The sequence below is a fragment of the Chiloscyllium punctatum genome, chromosome 7 (genome assembly GCF_047496795.1).
Source record: "Chiloscyllium punctatum isolate Juve2018m chromosome 7, sChiPun1.3, whole genome shotgun sequence".
In the NCBI taxonomy this organism is placed as follows: domain Eukaryota; kingdom Metazoa; phylum Chordata; class Chondrichthyes; order Orectolobiformes; family Hemiscylliidae; genus Chiloscyllium; species Chiloscyllium punctatum.
In genome coordinates, this window is record NC_092745.1 from 57,126,636 (window position 1) to 57,144,154 (window position 17,519).

The 17,519-nt window shown below is 39.6% G+C and overlaps 1 protein-coding gene across 6 annotated transcripts in view; it reads left to right on the forward strand.

The window, feature by feature from the left end:
- LOC140479668 (nucleoprotein TPR-like) overlaps positions 1 to 17,519 on the forward strand; it is a 152,657-nt gene that overhangs the window by 56,698 nt on the left and 78,440 nt on the right. For all 6 annotated transcript variants that reach the window (XM_072573618.1, XM_072573620.1, XM_072573619.1 and 3 more), the window contains exons 25-31: positions 1,216 to 1,419; positions 3,416 to 3,600; positions 5,920 to 6,067; positions 6,438 to 6,575; positions 7,722 to 7,853; positions 8,364 to 8,494; positions 16,576 to 16,786. In XM_072573618.1, coding sequence (XP_072429719.1) covers positions 1,216 to 1,419; positions 3,416 to 3,600; positions 5,920 to 6,067; positions 6,438 to 6,575; positions 7,722 to 7,853; positions 8,364 to 8,494; positions 16,576 to 16,786 — 1,149 coding nt within the window. The remainder of the gene's footprint in view (positions 1 to 1,215; positions 1,420 to 3,415; positions 3,601 to 5,919; positions 6,068 to 6,437; positions 6,576 to 7,721; positions 7,854 to 8,363; positions 8,495 to 16,575; positions 16,787 to 17,519) is intronic.

Here is a 17,519-nt window from a genome sequence, read left to right on the forward strand (position 1 = left end):
CTTCTTTCTCTATCCACTCCACCCTCCCCTCCAATCTATCACTTTTACCGCCACCTCCATCCATCCATTGCACTCACAGCTACTCCCCCAGCCCCATCCCTCTCCCATTTATCTCTCCACCCCCAAGGCTCTCAGCTTCATTGCTGATGAAGGGCTTTTTCCCGCCCCTCAGATGCTCCCGGACCTGCTGTGCTTATCCAGCACCACATTCTTGGCTCCAAGTTTGTGTGTGTTTTGATAGAGGTTCCGGTTGGAATGCCATGCTTCGAGGAATTCTCATGCATGTCTATTCCTCAACTGTATGTAAGGATACTGGTGATAGTGGGTCATGTCTTTTTGTGGCAAGTTGATGTTCATGTATCCTGGTGGCTAGTATTCTGCCTGTTTGTCCATTATAGTATTTGTTACAATTCTTGCAAGGTATTTTGTAAATGACATTAGTTTTGATTGTTGTCTGTATAGAGTCGTTCAAGTTCATTAGCTGCTGATTTAGTGTGTTACTGGGTTTGTGGACTACCATGGTGCCAAGAGGCTGAGTAGTCTGGCAGTAACTTCTGAGATGTCTTTGATGTAGGGGAGAGTGGCTAGGAATTCTGGGCATGTTTTGTCTACTTGTTTGGGATTGTTGCTGAGAAATCAGCTGACTGTGTTCATTGGGTACCCATTCTTTTTGAAAATGCTGTACAGGTGATTTTCTTTGCTCTTCATAGTTCCTCTGTGCTGCAGTATGTAGTGGCTTGTTGAAATAATGTTGTAATGCAGCTTTGTTTGTGAGCGTTGGGATGATTGCTTCTGTGATTCAGTATGTGGTCCGTATGTGGTGTTTTTCTGAAGCTGTTACCTCCAGAACCTCCACCCGAGCTACAAATCTTATCAAAACCCACTCAGTTGAGTAATGTTCATCCCATTTTGGGGAGGGCCTGGATTTTTGCTGTCTGGAAAGATGGTGGCTGCAGAAAGCCTTACCGTATTTGAAATATCTGAGTTTTTGAGGGGATGTAACATACAAGTGATACAAAAAGCAGACAGGAGAGATTGCTATCTTTCTGCACTGTATATCCTTTTATTTCCAGAGGGAAAAAACAAACGCAACACAGTATTTGTATGTTTATGTCATACAAATTTGGTGTTTGTAAATTGTTTTAAGTGAAATTAATAAATGTTTACCAATTTCATGGAAATTTTAACCATATGACCGTCCTTTGGCTTTCCTAGGCAAGGATAGCCTCTGAAGCACAGAATAAATATGAGCGTGAACTGATGCTGCATGCTGCTGATGTGGAAGCACTGCAGATTGCCAAAGAGCAAGTAGCCATGAACACTCAAGTAAGGCAGAAGTTGGAAGATGCTGCTCAGAAGGCTGAAACACAGATGTTGGAGTGTAAGACTGCTAAAGATGATATTGAAAGAATTATGAAGGTAACTTAGTTTTAAGCAGTTATGATCAAATTAGATTTCCAATCTCTACATCTGTAATTTGAAGAATGTGTTTGAAGATCTCTCCTTAACCTCACCTCCACTCTTCTGCCTTTTGTTTTGAAAATGAATGGCCATAAACATTGCTGACATACCTTGCATAATCCCAGGTCAATTTAGCTCAACCCTTTGTCATAGGAGTTCAAGTCCTTTTCCTTTTTATTATGTTTAGACTCTCCACGTGCAGGTTAGTGCAATTTGATGACTGCTGAAGGTTTCCTCCATTTGTTATAATCATTCTTTTCTTTGTCACTTAGTCTAGTGTTACAAAAATGTGATTTCTTCCTTTCCACATGAGGCCTCCAGCCACTTTTGGAATGGCTAAATCCAATAGTGTGACACAGGAAGCAATGTGCATAGCAATCTCTGATAGCCCTGACTATTTTAGTTGTACTATAGAATTAGGAACACCTGGCTAAGCCAGTTCAGTATAATGATAGCACTGATATATGCAGAACAGTTGAGACGAAGGTGTTTTCCATTTAAGATCAAATATAACTCGAGTAATCGTTATATCAGCACCCATCAGCAAATTGAGAGTCAGCAGTGCCACTGGGGAAGACACTGTGTCATTTAAGCAAGTTTATGGTGATTTTGACTTGTGTACTACTCGCACAGTAGTTATGTCACTGGGTTGGTATTACAGAACTCGAGACGAAAGTTCTTTGACTTTGGATCTGAATCTCACTATGCAGATGAAGTTTGAATTCAATAAAGTTTGGAATTAAAAGCCACTCTCATGAAAGCCATGTCACCTTCGTTCATATTGCTTAAAAAAAATCTTAATTTGCTGTCATTGCCTGATCTGGCGTACATGTAACTCTAGATCCCGATGATGTGGTGAACTATTCGCTTATCTCTGAAATGAACGCGTAAGTCCCTCTGTTCATGGGCAATTTGGCATGGGTAGCAATGGACTGGCATTGCCAGTGATGTACACATCCCATGTGAGAATGTTTTTTTTAAAACAAAATTGGTTTAAGCTCTAAATTATTGCCTTGGTTCTACTTTGGATATCCAGGCTTGAGCTGCAACATTACACACAATGCTTGTTCCAGATGTCTGGAATCATCATTATTTCAAATGGAAATAATCTCCTTCAATCACCCATTGACGTTCAAAGGCGTTACAGATGTCCTTTCTGAAGCTCACTGATGGCTTAAAAGTGAGACGAAGTAGTTGTGTTTTCCATTATTATCACAGGGCCAGGCCTTCAAGAGTTCTTAAATAGGTATAAAACAATTTGATATGATACTTAAATGTGTATGCTCCTTCACCCTAAAGTGGCAACTTTAGTATATCCCTTATATGGAGGAGATTCTGCAGTACCTCTGAAGTTTCAGAAACCCATGTCCTCAATCATCCTCACCTTGAAGAACAAGAGCAAGAGGTACAAGAAATGCAATCCCTTCCAACACTTATACAATATAAATGGCTCTTTCTTCATTGTCACCAGGTCTCTGAGAACACCTTATTAGCATTGCTCACAATGTAGATTCAAGCAGTTTGACAGGCACTACTATGACTAAGGACAACTAAGGATAGGCAGTAAGTACTCGCCTTGCTGTGAGGTCCACTTTCTGAGAATGAAGTTCTATTAACATCTATGATACAAAACATGATTGCCCTAGCTTTTTTTTTAAACTTCAGAGCTAAATATTCTTAACACTCATTCACTAATTGGACCAGAAAACAAAACTTAAGCCTGCCTGTTATTTTCAGAATTATACTTCGATCATTCAGTGGAGAAAATATTCCATTACTCATTAAATAAGGTTAGCCCATCAGGGCTAGTCCACTTGTAGTAAATGCAGCATGTCTCATTTTATTGAAGAATAATATTGAATGCACCATGTGTTAAGTTGACTGAAACTGGTAAAATAAGTTTTTTTTGTTGTAAGCTGTCTTTCATGTTTTGTTTAAAAACAATTTTGAATAGGATGAAATTTCTCAGCTGATAACACGTAATGAGGATCTGCAGAAACAGAACAAACTGTTGCTTGAGCAGGTGGAGAGCCTTAGTAATAAGATGGTAACCACAGTGCAAGAAGCAAATCAGAGTTCCCTAAATATTTCTTTTAATGAAGAGGGCAAGTCCCAGGAACAGCTACTTGAAATTTTGAGGTAATCATTTTGCAATAATGATGTGTAATAGTAGAAGTCAACAATATCCACGTTCTTTGCATGGTTCATCGTTTTCAGTTTGCCATTTGATCTATTTTTGTTCAATTTATTGATATTCTATTTGGAGATGTTTTCCGAACAGAAGCAATCGGTGCAAAAGGAGAGCTGCGAGAAATGTGGATAGTTTGCACAATTTCTGGAACGTGACTAAAATTTTTAGCGTTTTTATAATTTTTAAAATCTATTTCTGTTTGCTGTTTAAAAATGACAGTTCTCTCCAGATAATGTGGGTGAATCTGGTTGTTTCACACTAATTATTTTTAGTTTTGTTTTGGGAATTTATTGGATGGCAGATGCGTTTATTTTTCAGGTTGCTGTGTATAACAAAAGTAACTAGCCAATCACTATCTCTGAAACTCCCACTAAGATTCAATTCCCCCCCCCTCACCCTAAACCTATGCAATATAGTTCTGGACTTGTCCCACCCCAGGAAGAAGACATTGACTATTTATCCTATCCATGCCCCTCCTGATTTTGTAAACCTCTACAAGGTCACCCCTCAACCTTCGCTCCAGGGAAAATCCCCCCAGCCTGTTCAGCCTCACCCTATAGCTCAAATCCTCCAACCCTGGCAACATCCTTGTAAATATTTTCTGAACCCTTTCAAGTTTCGCAACATCTTTCCAATAGGAAGGAGACCAGAATTGCACACAGTATTCCAACAGTGGCCTAACCAATGTCCTGGACAGCCGCAACATGACCTCCCAACTCCTGTACTCAATACTCTGACCGATAAAGGAAAGCATATCAAATGTCGCCTTCACTATCCTATCTACCTGCGACTCCACTTTCAAGGAGCTATGAACGTGCACTCCCAGGTCTTTTTGTTCAGCAACACTCCCTAGGAACTTACCATTAAGTGTATAAGTCCTGCTCTGATTTGCTTTCCCAAAATGCAGCACCTCACATTTATCTGAATTAAACTCTATCTGCTACTTCTCAGCCCATTGGTCGATCTGATCAAGATCCCATTTTAATCTGAGGTGACCTTCTTCACTGTCCACTACACCTCCAATTTTGGTGTCATCTGCAAACTTACTGAATGTACCTCTTATGCTCACATCCAAATCATTTATATACATGATGAAAAGTAGTGGAGCCAGCAGTGATCCTGTGGCACTCTACTGGTCACAGGCCTCCAGTCTGAAAAACAACCCTCTACCACCACCACCCTCTGTCTTCCAACTTCTAGCTAGTTCTGTATCCGAATAGCTAATTCTCCCAGACTTCCATGGGGAACTTTGTCGAATGCCTCACTGAAATCCATATAGATCACATCTACCGTTCTGCCCTCAATGGTCCTCTTTGTTACTTCTTCAAAAAACTCAATCAAGTTCATGGGAATGAATTCCCATGCACAAAGCCATGTTGACTATCCCTAATCGGTCCTTACTTTTCCAAATACATGTACATTCTGTCCCTCAGGATTCCCTCCAACAACTTGCCCACCACTGTTCTACCCTGAACTCAGTTTATATTTCCTTTCCGAAGGTAACGTCATCTGTATTATCCCCTCCCACTCAAATGCCTATCTTCAGCTACCAAAGTTTTATTCCTTTGTCATTTCCAGACTTAACTATTCCATTGTTTTTCTAGCTGACCTGTCACTATTGTCAAGTATCTTTCATGAATATGTCATCCTAAACTAGCTAATTATGTCTCCATATGAAGTATTGTAACAAAAAGTGCTATATAATTGAAAGATGCTTTTGTACATCATAGGTTTATTTTGATAAATATTGTTACTACAGTCTATCTCTGTAATTGAAGTTTCACATGTGGATAATGGAGAATTGTGAAGTTAATAAAATTGTAGTTTGAGGTTTTCTGCTTCCTTCAAGAATGAAACACCTAACCAGTTCAGTTGAGCTTGGTTTCAATGAGGCTTCTAAGCCTTAGTATTCTTGACTTGTCAATAGAGTTTCATATGACTTTATCTGCTCCCAAGTTTTCCATGGACCTAAAAAGTCCCTCACGGTTGCATGTTATTCCTGTCAACATTCCTGCATGCATTCCTCCCCAGGTGTTTGTCAGCTCTCACCTATACGATCTTCTAATTCTGCAACAGATTTCCTTAAATGGCACTAAACATTTTGTGGGAACGATTAACTCTGGTGGACCTTCAAGATAATTCAGAATACATATTGCTGTTTATAAATCATTTGGTATAATTAATATGCACTTTTAACTGAGCTCAAACAATGCAAAAATTGTAATGGGTTAAATAGTGAATGTTTTTTCCAATTGTGTATAATATAGATTTGTGCGACGAGAAAGAGAAATTGCTGAAACCAGGTTTGAAGTTGCCCAAGTTGAGTCACTGAGGTACCGCCAGCAAGTCGAGAATTTGGAGAGAGAATTGAAGGAGATGCAAGAAAACCTAAATTCTGAAAGGGAGAAGATGCAGGTAAGTAAAGAATCTTGAATTGCTTTAATGAACTACTTGTTGGAAAGCTCTTGACCGAAATTTGGAGATGGGATTTGTTTGTTTGGCCAAAATTATGAAAATACTTCAAACCTTGCTTCTTAGCCAGTAATTGAGATTTTCCTTTGTGACATTGATAAATCTGGCTCCTTTGCATCAAATACACTTAACTGAAAATTAAGTTGTACATCCATATAAATGTAATGCTTGCGTTCCATCAGATTTAAGGCAGTTAAATGTGTTTCAAGTTATTCATTGACCGTGCAATTAAATAATTTTGGTGTTTTTCATTTTTAACAATAGTAGCAACTTGTTGATCAAATATTTACTTACTGGTTTGAGTTCCTTTCAGGTAACTGCCAAAACACTGGCACAACATGATGAGCTAATGAAGAAGACTGAAACTATGAATGTTCTCATTGAAACCAATAAGATGCTGAGAGATGAGAAAGAAAGGTTGGAGCAAGAACTCCAGCAGTCACGGGCAAAGGTCTTTATTCTTCCTTGTTTAAAGCACATTTTATCATGCAGAGTTGTGGGGGGTTTCCAATAGATAATTTTGAAATTAAGAGTTTAAAAAGCCCTCTAAAATGTAAAATAATCGCCATATTTATCTTTCAACATCATTCGTTGTTTTTTTTCTTTTTCTCTCCCTCCTGTTAGAGACCAGACCTGACTCCCTCAAAATATTTTAAGAAGTTAGCCTGGACCCTAACTTTTTTTATTTTAAAGGTAGATGTGAGGTGCCGTTACTCAGATGCAATACAACTGGTCCAACTTGATTAGATTAGATTACTTAGTGTGGAAACAGGCCCTTTGACACAACAGGTCCACATCGACCCTCCGAAGACTGACCCACCCAGACCCATTCCCATTCCCCTACATTTACCTCTTCACCTAACACTACGGGCAATTCAGCATGGCCAATTCACCTAACCTGCACATTTTTGGACTGTGGGAGGAAACCGGAGCACCCGGAGGAAACCCACGCAGACACAGGGAGAATGTGCAAACTCCACACAGACAGTTGCCTGAGGCGGGAATTGAACCCGGGTTCTGGTGCTGTGAGGCAGCAGTGCTAACCACTCTGAACACCAGTTAAAATACAAACAAATGGAAAAGGAAGTTAGAAAAACGTAACCATTGGAAATCCTAACCAAGTAATAGGCACAATACCTATTACTAGTTATTTGTGCTGATACAGCACCATCCCATGAACTCATGCCTTGACACAAAGGCAAATTCAGGCACAGATTCTTATTTGCACTTCTCCATTCCAGGAGGAGAAGCCATCCAGAGAAGGTTGAGAGAATACCAGCGACAAATCATTCACTGAAATTGAAAACATTCATCATTTGACTTTTAATTCCATATTTTTTTTGCATTGAAATTTATTCTGGGAATCAAAACTGGAATCCCAGAACATTATCTAGTCTCTGATTTTGGCACTGGATTAGTTATTCAACCTGTGGCATACAGCTAACTGAAGTCTTCATCATATGATTGAAACATTTCATTTCAGTATACTGAAATTGATAATTTTTTAAAGAAATGTATTTTTAAATTGAGATGTGGATTTTGAATTTTCAATCTGTAATTTGGCTGATATTTCTTTCTAACATTCTTCAATTCTTAGATTTATAAGATGGAGTCTGATATCCTGCCTCTTCAAGAATCTAATACTGAACTTAGTGAGAAAAGTGGCATGTTGCAAGCTGAGAAGAAGTTGCTTGACGAGGATCTCAAACGTTGGAAAGCCCGTGCTCAGGTATGAAGGGAGGGCTGTTTTCTTAAGTTTTTTGTTTTATGTACTCAGTAAATTTCTAATCTCAAACTTCCAGTTGTTACTGTTCATTTATCCCTAGAACAAAGGCCGTCAATTTAGTTGCAGTGGTTGATGCAAAATGTTTTCTAATTCTGTGAACCTGAACTGATACTAACCACTTTTTTTTTTAATTTAAGGTTTGTATTTGTCATAGAAAGGCCTCGGTGCTAAAAATAATTGGCTTTATCCATTTTGTTTTGTCAGTATTTGTCCTTTTCTTTCCATCTGTTTATTGACTTTCCGGTCAATGTTTATGGGAATTAAACTATGCTATTTAACTGCTTACTTCTCCTCTTCAATTTAACAGTATGGATTAGCCATATGTTTTACATAATTATTTACTCAAATTTCATATCAGAAACACTTCCTTTAAAAATTGAAGCTTTATATACAGTATAAGCTAGCATAAGCAAATGTACCAACAGCCATTTTGTGATTGTCTTTACATTTTAGCAATTAATAAGCCTGCAGAAAGAGACTGATCCTGATGAGTATAAGAAGCTAGTATCAGAAAAGGATACAAATACCAAACGCATTCAACAATTGACCGAAGAGACTGGGAAGCTGAAGACTGAACTTGCTCGGTAAGGAAATACATATGGTGTTGAAACAGTACTGGCAATATTGTACAGATGAAATATAGAATATTGGCTGCTTTATTTATTTAAAAGTGATTAAACATTTGGAATTTAGGGGGAATACTGAATAATACTCGATGCAAGGAGGGAAATAAGTTGAGGATAGAAACAAAAGACAGTAAGGAGAAAACATGGAAAGCAGAGAAACCAAAGACAAATCAAAAAGGGCAACATTACACCATGGTTCTAAAAGGGCAATCAATGTATGTTTTTAAAAAAGTCTGAAGGCTCTGTGTCTCAATGGGAGGAGCATTTGTAATATGTTGGATGAACTAATTACAGATAGTTATTAATGGATATGATATAATTGGGATCACACAGACCTGCCTCCAGGGTGACCAAGGATAACATCCACGGTCATTCACTTTTCAGAAAAGATAGATGGAAAGAAAAGGGAGATGGGGTAGCATTGCTGATAAAGGAGGCGATAAATACATTAGTAAGAGAAGATGTTAGCCTGGACAATGTTGAATCTGTATGGGTGGAGCTGCGGAACACCCAAGGGAAAAAAGATGTTAATGGGATTTGTGTACAGACCACTAAATAGTAGTAATGCAACAAGGGGTATGTCGGCTTCCAAGAGATCAATCGTGTTAGGGGATTCTGTAGTCCGCGGTACAGACAGACGTTTCTGTGGCCAGCAACAAAAAAGCAGAATGGTGTGTTGCTTCCCTGGTGCCAGGATCAAGGATGCCTCAGAGAGGGTGCAGAATGTTCTCACGGGGGAGAGGGGCCAGCAAGAGGTCATTGTCCACGTTGGAACCAACGACATTGGATGGGAAAAGGTTGAGATGCTGAAGGGAGATTACAGAGAGTTAGGCAGAAATTTAAAAAAGGAGATCCTTGAGAGTAGTAATATCTGGATTACTTCTGGTGCTACGAGCTAGTGAGGGCAGGAATAGGAGGATAGAGCAGATGAATGTATGGCTGAGGAGCTGATGTATGGGAGAAGGATTCACATTTTTGGATCATTGGAATCTCCTTTGGGGTAGAACAAGCGGGACGGATTGCATCAAAATTGGACGGGCATTAATATACTGGCAGAGAAATTTGCTAGAGCTGCTCGGGAGGCTTTAAACTAGTAAGGTGGGGGGGTGGGACCCAGGGAGATAGTGAGGAAAGAGATCAATCTGAGACTGGTGCAGTTGAGAACAGAAGCGAGTCAAACAGTCAGGGCAGGCAGGGACAAAGCAGAGAACAAGGTAGGACTGATAAATTAAGCTGCATTTGTTTCAATGTAAAGGGCCTAACAGGGAAGACAGATGAAATCAGGGCATGGTTAGGAACATGGGACTGGGATATCATAGCAATTACAGAAACATGGCTCAGGGATGGACAAGACTGGCAGTTTAATGTTCAGGATACAAATGCTACAGGAAGGATAGAAAAGGAGGCAAGCAAGGAGGGGGAGTGGCATTTTTGATAAGGGATAGCATTACAGCTGTGCTGAAGGAGGATATTCCCAGAAATACATCCAGGGAAGTTATTCGGGTGGAACTGAAACAAGAAAGGGATGATCACCTTATTGGGATTGTATTGTAGACCTCCTAATAGTCAGAGGGATATTGAGAAACAAACTTGTAAGGAGATCTCAGCTATCTGTAAGAATAATAGGGTGGTTATGGTAGGGGATTTTAACTTTCTAAACATAGACTGGGACTGCCATAGTGTTAAAGGTTTCGATGGAGAGGAATTTTAAGTGCGTACAAGACTATTTTCTGATTCAGTATGTGGATGTACCTACCAGAGAAGATGCAAAACTTGACCTACTCTTGGGAAATAAGGCAAAGCAAGTGACTGAGGTGTCAATGGAGAGCACTTTGGTGCCAGTGACCATAATTCTATTAGTTTTAAAATAATGATGTAAAAGGATAGACTAGATCTAAAAGTTGAAGTTCTAAATTGGAGAAGGGCCAATTTTGATGGTATTAGGCAAGAACTTTCGAAAGCTGATTGGAGGCACATGTTCACAGGCAAAGGGTTGGCTGGAAAATGGGAAGCCTTCAGGAATGAGGTAATGAGAATGCAGAGAAAGTATATTCCTATTAGGGTGAAAGGAAAGGCTGGTAAGAATAGGGAATGCTGGATGACTAAAGAAATTGAGGGTTTGGTTAAGAAAAAGAAGGAAGCATATGTCAGGTATAGACAGGATAGAGAGAATGAATCCTTAGAAGAGTATAAAGGCAGTAGGAGTATACTTAAAAGGGAAATCAGGAAGGCAAAAAGGGGACATGAGATAGCTTTGGCAAATAGAGCTAAGGAGAACCCAAAGGGTTTTTACAAATACATTAAGGACAAAAAGATAACTAGGGAGAGAATATGGCCCCTCAAAGATCAGCAAGGCAGCCTTTGTGTGGAGCTGCAGAAAATGGGGTGATACTACATGAATATTTTGCATCAGTGTTTACTGTGGAAAAGGACATTGAAGATATAGAATGTAGGGAAATAGATGGTGACATCTTGCAAAATGTCCAGATTATAGAGGAGGAACTGCTGGATGTCTTGAAATGGTTAAAGGTGGATAACTTCCCAGGGCCTGATCAGGTGTACCTGAGAACTCCATGGGAAGCTTGAGAAGTGATTGCTGGGCCTCTTGCCAACATATTTGTATCATCGATAGTCACAGGTGAGGTGCCGGGAGACTGGAGGTTGGCAAACGTGGTGCCACTGTTTAAGAAGGGTGGTAAGGACAAGCCAGGGAAGTATAGACCAGTGAGCCTGGCGTTGGTGGTGGGCAAGTTGTTGGAGGGAATCCTGAGGGACAGGATGTACATGTATTTGGAAAGGCAAGGACTAATTAGGGATAGTCAATCAACATGGCTTTGTGCGTGGGAAATCATATCTCTCAAACTCCATTTGAGGTTTTAAGAAGTAACAAAGAGGATTGATGAGGGCAGAGTGGTAGACGTGATCTATATGGACTTCAGTAAGGCGTTCGACAAGGTTCCCCATGGGAAACTGATTAGCAAGGCTGGATCTCATGGAATACACAGGGAGAACTGGCCATTTGGATACAAAACTGGCTCAAAGGTAGAAGACAGAGGGTGGTGGTGGAGGGTTGTTTTTCAGACTGGTAGCCTGTGACCAATGGAGTGCCACAAGGATCGGTGTTGGGCCCTCTACCTTTTGTCATGTATATAAATGATTTGGATGCGAGCATAAGAGGTACAGATGGAAAGTTTGAAGATCACACCAAAATTGGAGGTGTAGTGGACAGCAAAGAGGGTTACTTCAGGTTACAACAGGCTCTGGACCAGATGGGCCAATGGGCTGAGAAGTGGCAGATGGAGTTTAATTCAGGTAAATGTGAGGTGCTGCATTTTGGGAAAGCAAATCAGAGCAGGACTTATACACTTAATGATAAGGTCCTAGGGATTGTGCTGAACAAAGAGACCTTGGAGTGCAGGTTCATAGCTCCTTGAAAGTGGAGTCGCAGGTCGATAGGATAGTGAAGGCGGCGTTTGGTATGCTTTCTTTTATTGGTCAGAGTATTGAGTACAGGAGTTGGGAGGTCATGTTGCGACTGTACAGGACATTGGTTAGGCCACTGTTGGAATACTGTGTGCAATTCTGGTCTCCTTCCTATCAGAAGGATGTTATGAAACTTGAAAGGGTTCAGAAAAGATTCAATAGGGTGTTGCCAGGGTGAGAGGGTTTGAGCTACAGCTAAATAGGATGGGACTGTTTGCCCTGGAGTGTCGGAAGCTGAGGAATGACCTTCTCGAGGTTTACAAAATTCATGAGGGACATGGATTGGTTAAATAGACAAGGTGTTTTCCCTTGGGTGGGGGAGTCCAGAAGTAGAGGCCATAGGTTATGGTGTGGGGGGAAAGATTTAAAAGGGCCCTAAGGGGCAACTTCTTCACGCATAAGGTAGTGTGTGTGTGGAATTAGCTGCCAGAGAGAATGGTGAACACTGGTAGAAATACAACATTTTAAAAAGCACCTAGATGGGTCCATGAATAGGAAGGGCTTAGAGGGGTATGGGCGAAATGCTTGCAGTTGAGACTAGATTAATTAAGGCTATCTGGTCGACATGGACATGTTGGACCAAAGGGTCTGTTTCCATGCTGGACATCTCTATGACTCTGAATACAAGGGGACAGAGGGTCAAGTGTAAAGGAGGAACTGAAGGAAATCCTTATTAGTCAGGAAATGGTATTGGGGAAATTGGGATTAAAACCCAATTAAGTCCCTCTGACCTGATGCTCTGCATCCCAGATTACCTATGAAGGTGACCCCAACAAACAGCAGACACGTTGGTGATCATTTCCGTGCATTCTGTAGACTCTGGAAGAGTTCCAATAGACTGGGAGGTAGCCAGTGTAACCCCACCTTTTTTTTAAAATAGGAGGGAGAAAGAAAATAACGAATTATAGGCTGTTTAGCCTGACATCGCTGATGGAGAAAATGCTGGAGTTATTTATTAAGAATTTAAGAAAAGTACATTTGGAAAGCGGTGAAAGAATCAGTCGTAGTCAACATGGTTCACTAAAGGGAAATCGTGCTTGATGAATCTTGTGGAGTTTTTTGAGGGTGCGACCAGTAGAGTGGACAAAGGTGAATCAGTAGATCTTGTCTATCTGGACTTTGAAAGGCTTTTGAGAAGTTTAGAAAGCAAAATTAAAGCTAATAGTATTGAAGATAATTGATCTGCAGACAGAAAGCAGAGAGTTGAAATAAACTTGTCCTTTTCAGAGAGGCAGGCAGTGATGAGTAGGTTGCCGCAGGGTTAAGTGCTGGTACCCCAGCTATTCACAATATACATATATTAACAATTTGGATGAAGGAGTTGAATGTCATACCTGCAAACTTGCAGCTGACATTTAAGTTGGGTGGCCGTGTACTCTGCGGGGAGGCCATGAAGTGGCTGCAGGGTGACTTAGTCTGGTTGAGTGGGAAAATACTTGCCAATACAATATCATGTGGATAAATGTGAGATTGGTTGCCAAAACAAGCAGGCAGATTATTATCTGAATCATGATAGTTTAGGAAAAGGTAAGGTATGAGACCTGGGTGGCATGGTGGAACAATCACTGAAAGTTGGCATGCAGGTGCAGCAGACAGTGAGGAAAGCTGATGGCATGCTGGCATTCACAGCAAGAGGATTCGAGTATCAGAGTAATAATGTCTTGCTGCAATGAAATAGGGCCTTAGTGAGGCCACACCTTGAGTATTTTATGCAATTTTCGCCTCCTGGTCTGGGGAAGGACATGGCTTGCTGTTGAGGGAGTCCAGTGAAGCTTCATCAGACTGGTTCCCAGGATGGCAAGGCTAACGTATAAGGAAAGACTGGATTGACTGAACTTGTACTTGCTGGAATTTAAAAGAGTGATGGGGGATCTTATAGAAACATATAAAATCCTGATGTGACTGGACAGGCTAGATGTGGAATTAATGTTCCTGCTGTGGGGACATCCAGAACTAAGGGATCACAGTGTAAGAATAAGGAGTAAGCCATTCAGGAATGGGATAAGGAAGGGAGTGTCTTCATACAGACTTTTGAACCTGTGGAATTCTCTCCTTCAGCAAGCTGTTGGGGCCAGTTCATTAGATATATTCAGGACAGAGCTGGATGTGGCCCTTGCAGCTAAAGAGGTCAACTGATGGAGAGAAAGTTTGTTTTGAGATGCTGAGATTACACGATTGCCACCATCATATTGAATGTGCTGTATGCTTGAAGGGTCAAATGGCCTGTTCCTGCACCTATTTTCGATGTTTCTCTGAAAGTACCACATACAAGAAATGAAAAGAAATGGACAATTCGTTGTTCAGTAGTTCAAGCAATATGTGCGGCAAAGTAGAGGTCAGGCAGTCAACATTTCCTGCCTTGACTACTATTTTTTGCTTCTATGAATGTTGATCCTTTTGATATAGTCAGCTTGTCAGCTACACCAGTGGGCTGGCTTGATGGGCATTTGTATTTGTTAAATTGTTAACTATTCTATCTGTCATTCAGATATTTTAGTAGTTGTAGTCTAAGTGATTGAACAACTCACAACAAATGGAATTATTTTTATGCACAGGTTTCTCATTTCAGTTGGTATTGACTACTCGCACTTCGTTTCTTTGTTAAACTCGAGACCAAGTTCTCAGATTCAGGATTCAAAATTACTCCTGTGTAGTAGTTAGATTTGTTGGGTTTCTTGCACTTAATACTGAGTAATCTCTTACTGTTATAGTGAACATTGGTACAGAATTTAAAAATCATTGTGTTTGTTAATGTGCCACAATATAGTCTGTACTCAGTTTTGTATGATTGCTGAAAATATTCTTTACTATTCTTGCATGTATGTATTTTGCTTTCTTCCTCTGTCCACTGAGGCGCTTTTAGCTTGTTTTGATTTTAATTATCTTCTTTCTCCTCTCTAATACCCATCCAATTTGGAAACTAGAAATTTTTGAGACTTTATTATGAGTATTCTCCATAACTTTAAGTTGATACTACGCTTTCAGTCCTTAATCCTCAGAGTAAAATGATAAAAGCAATCTTTGCATTTATTGAGTATTTTCAAAATACTGGAGTAGAGTAATATGGTAAAGATCAAAACTCTGACTCATTTAAGGATTTGTTTGTTTGTTTTGTTCTGCTGAGGAGATTGATCTGTATGTTAGCTGTGCTGGATAGGCTAAGGTTGTTTTCCTTAGAGTACAGAAGGGTGAGGAGGTGACCTGTTTGAAATGTAGAAAATTATGAGGGGCTTGGATCAGAAAAAAAAATTCCCCTTCTTAAAGCAGTTAACAACTTGGGGCCGCAGATTTAAGCTGAGGGGCAAGGGATTGAGAGAGGATTCGAGGTATCTTTTTTTTTCTCCCAGAGGGTGTTGGGCATCTGGAACTCACTGCTTGAAAGGTTGGAGAGATGAGGCTGTTGCAATATTAGCATGTTTAGATGGTTACTTGAAATGCCATAGCGACTGCAACAATGAGCCAAGTGTTGGAAAATTGGACAAGAATAGTATGATAATTAATGACTGTCATGAGCACGATGGGCTGAAGGATCTCTTTGTCCTGTGAAACTCAGACTCAACCACTTGCTCATAGCCGGAAACAGCAAGAAGATACTTTATTGAAGGCAGATTTAGGAATTGTCTTGCAATGCTTATGAAATTAAATAAAACCCTCTGCCGCAAATGCTTTTTGAAGTTGTAACATGAATTGCAAAATCAAACTTTATTATCTTCGTGCATGACCATCTCTCTCTCTCTCTAAAAGAAATTGACTATGCAATTTGTAGTCATGTGTTGGGAATCATTATTTTTCACTTCGCTAACAACTTCTTTATCTCAGCTTTTATGAAGTTCAACATGAAAAGGAAATAAACCGGCCATTCGCATCCATGTCTTGCTGATCCAGATAGCTCTCTTGTTAGAACACTGTTTCCATAGTTTAGCTAATCTTGTATTTTTTCAGTCCTTTGTGACGCACCCATATCTTTTAGGACTATTGTCTCATATTGTCCATCTCTTCAATGAGAGTGCAGCTGTGTCATGGAGGAATATTGCTTTGGATTTTGCATAAGTAGTATCTGTTGATAGATTCAACTATTTTTTAAAAATCGCGCCAGTATTCATGTCAGGACTTTTTTGCCATAGAAGAATAAATCCCAATGAAAAAAATGAACTACACTGCAAAAGATTTGAAACAAACAAAAACAAATTGTTGGAAGAACTTAGCACGTCTGACAGCATCCGTGAAGAAAAAGCAGAGTTAGTGTATTGAGGATCACTGGATTCAAGTGTTAACTCTGTTTCAATCCCTATGAAAGTTGAACCACAGAAATTAGATTTTGGATTCTTATGCTATTTGTCAATTGTCATAATGCATCTCTTAATTATTGTTTGGGATTCCGTATTAAACTTGACTTTTGGATATGCGACTTTGACATATACATAATTAAGTTAATAATTACCACATGCGCGTTTTCTTTATGCTTGCTTGAATCTTATTTAAGACAATTTTTAAGCTGCTGTTATTGTAATGCAGCTAAATTTTAACATTATTCTTTAATGCTGTCTTGTTTATAGACTGAATGCATCATCCTCTGTATCACAACGGGATGTACAGACTTTGAAGACTGAACTCAGTAAAGTGACCAATGAACGGGATAAGTTAAAACAAGAGATGTTGGCAAGGGTGTCAGATATTCAGGAAAAGAATAAAACAATCACTCAGGTTAAAAAAATTGGTCGAAGGTATAAGACTCAATATGAGGAGTTGAAGGCCCAACATGATAAGGTAATGTGTACCTAATGCAGCTACTAGACTTTTCAATGTTAAGTAAAATGCTGCAGATATTCTGGTCAGAACAAATTTAAATCATCATCAATTTGAAGCCTTAACTCTTTGTGACCTGCTTAATTTTTGCAGCCTTTCCTGTTCTCTGACTTCTACTTGATTAAAGCAAGTGTCCTTCTGAACTGAAGATCATAAAATTTTGGATTTTTAATATCCTATGTTACAGTCATGTTTTGATTATGTTGACCACATCACTTTCTGAGCGTACCAGCATGATGGACAGCTGTAGTGACTTTCTTTTTAAGAATCTTTAGGGACATTAAAGGGACATTAAAAAATAAGACATGAAAAAAGAATTTGGTTAAATTACCTAACTTTACAACTGTCACAACCTGTATTTTACCATCCAGATTAATTATTGGACAATTCCGAATTTCAGCAAACTAAAAAGCCATCGTGTACCAGCATAATCTCAACCTATTCCATTGTTCTTGGCTGGTTGCTGATACTGAATCTGAGATTGTGCAGCTTTTAGTTTGATGCTACACTGAGTTTCACATCCTTTTATAGTCTATCCATCACCAAGATAACTTTTTTTTCAATGCTACTGCATTATTTGATTTGTCCTTGTCTTAAGTAAAACATCCCTGCCCCAAACCACTTTTGCCTCCATATTTAATTTTTCTGCTGCTATCTTTTAGACCTTTCTCAAGCAGCACTCCGTGTGGACTTC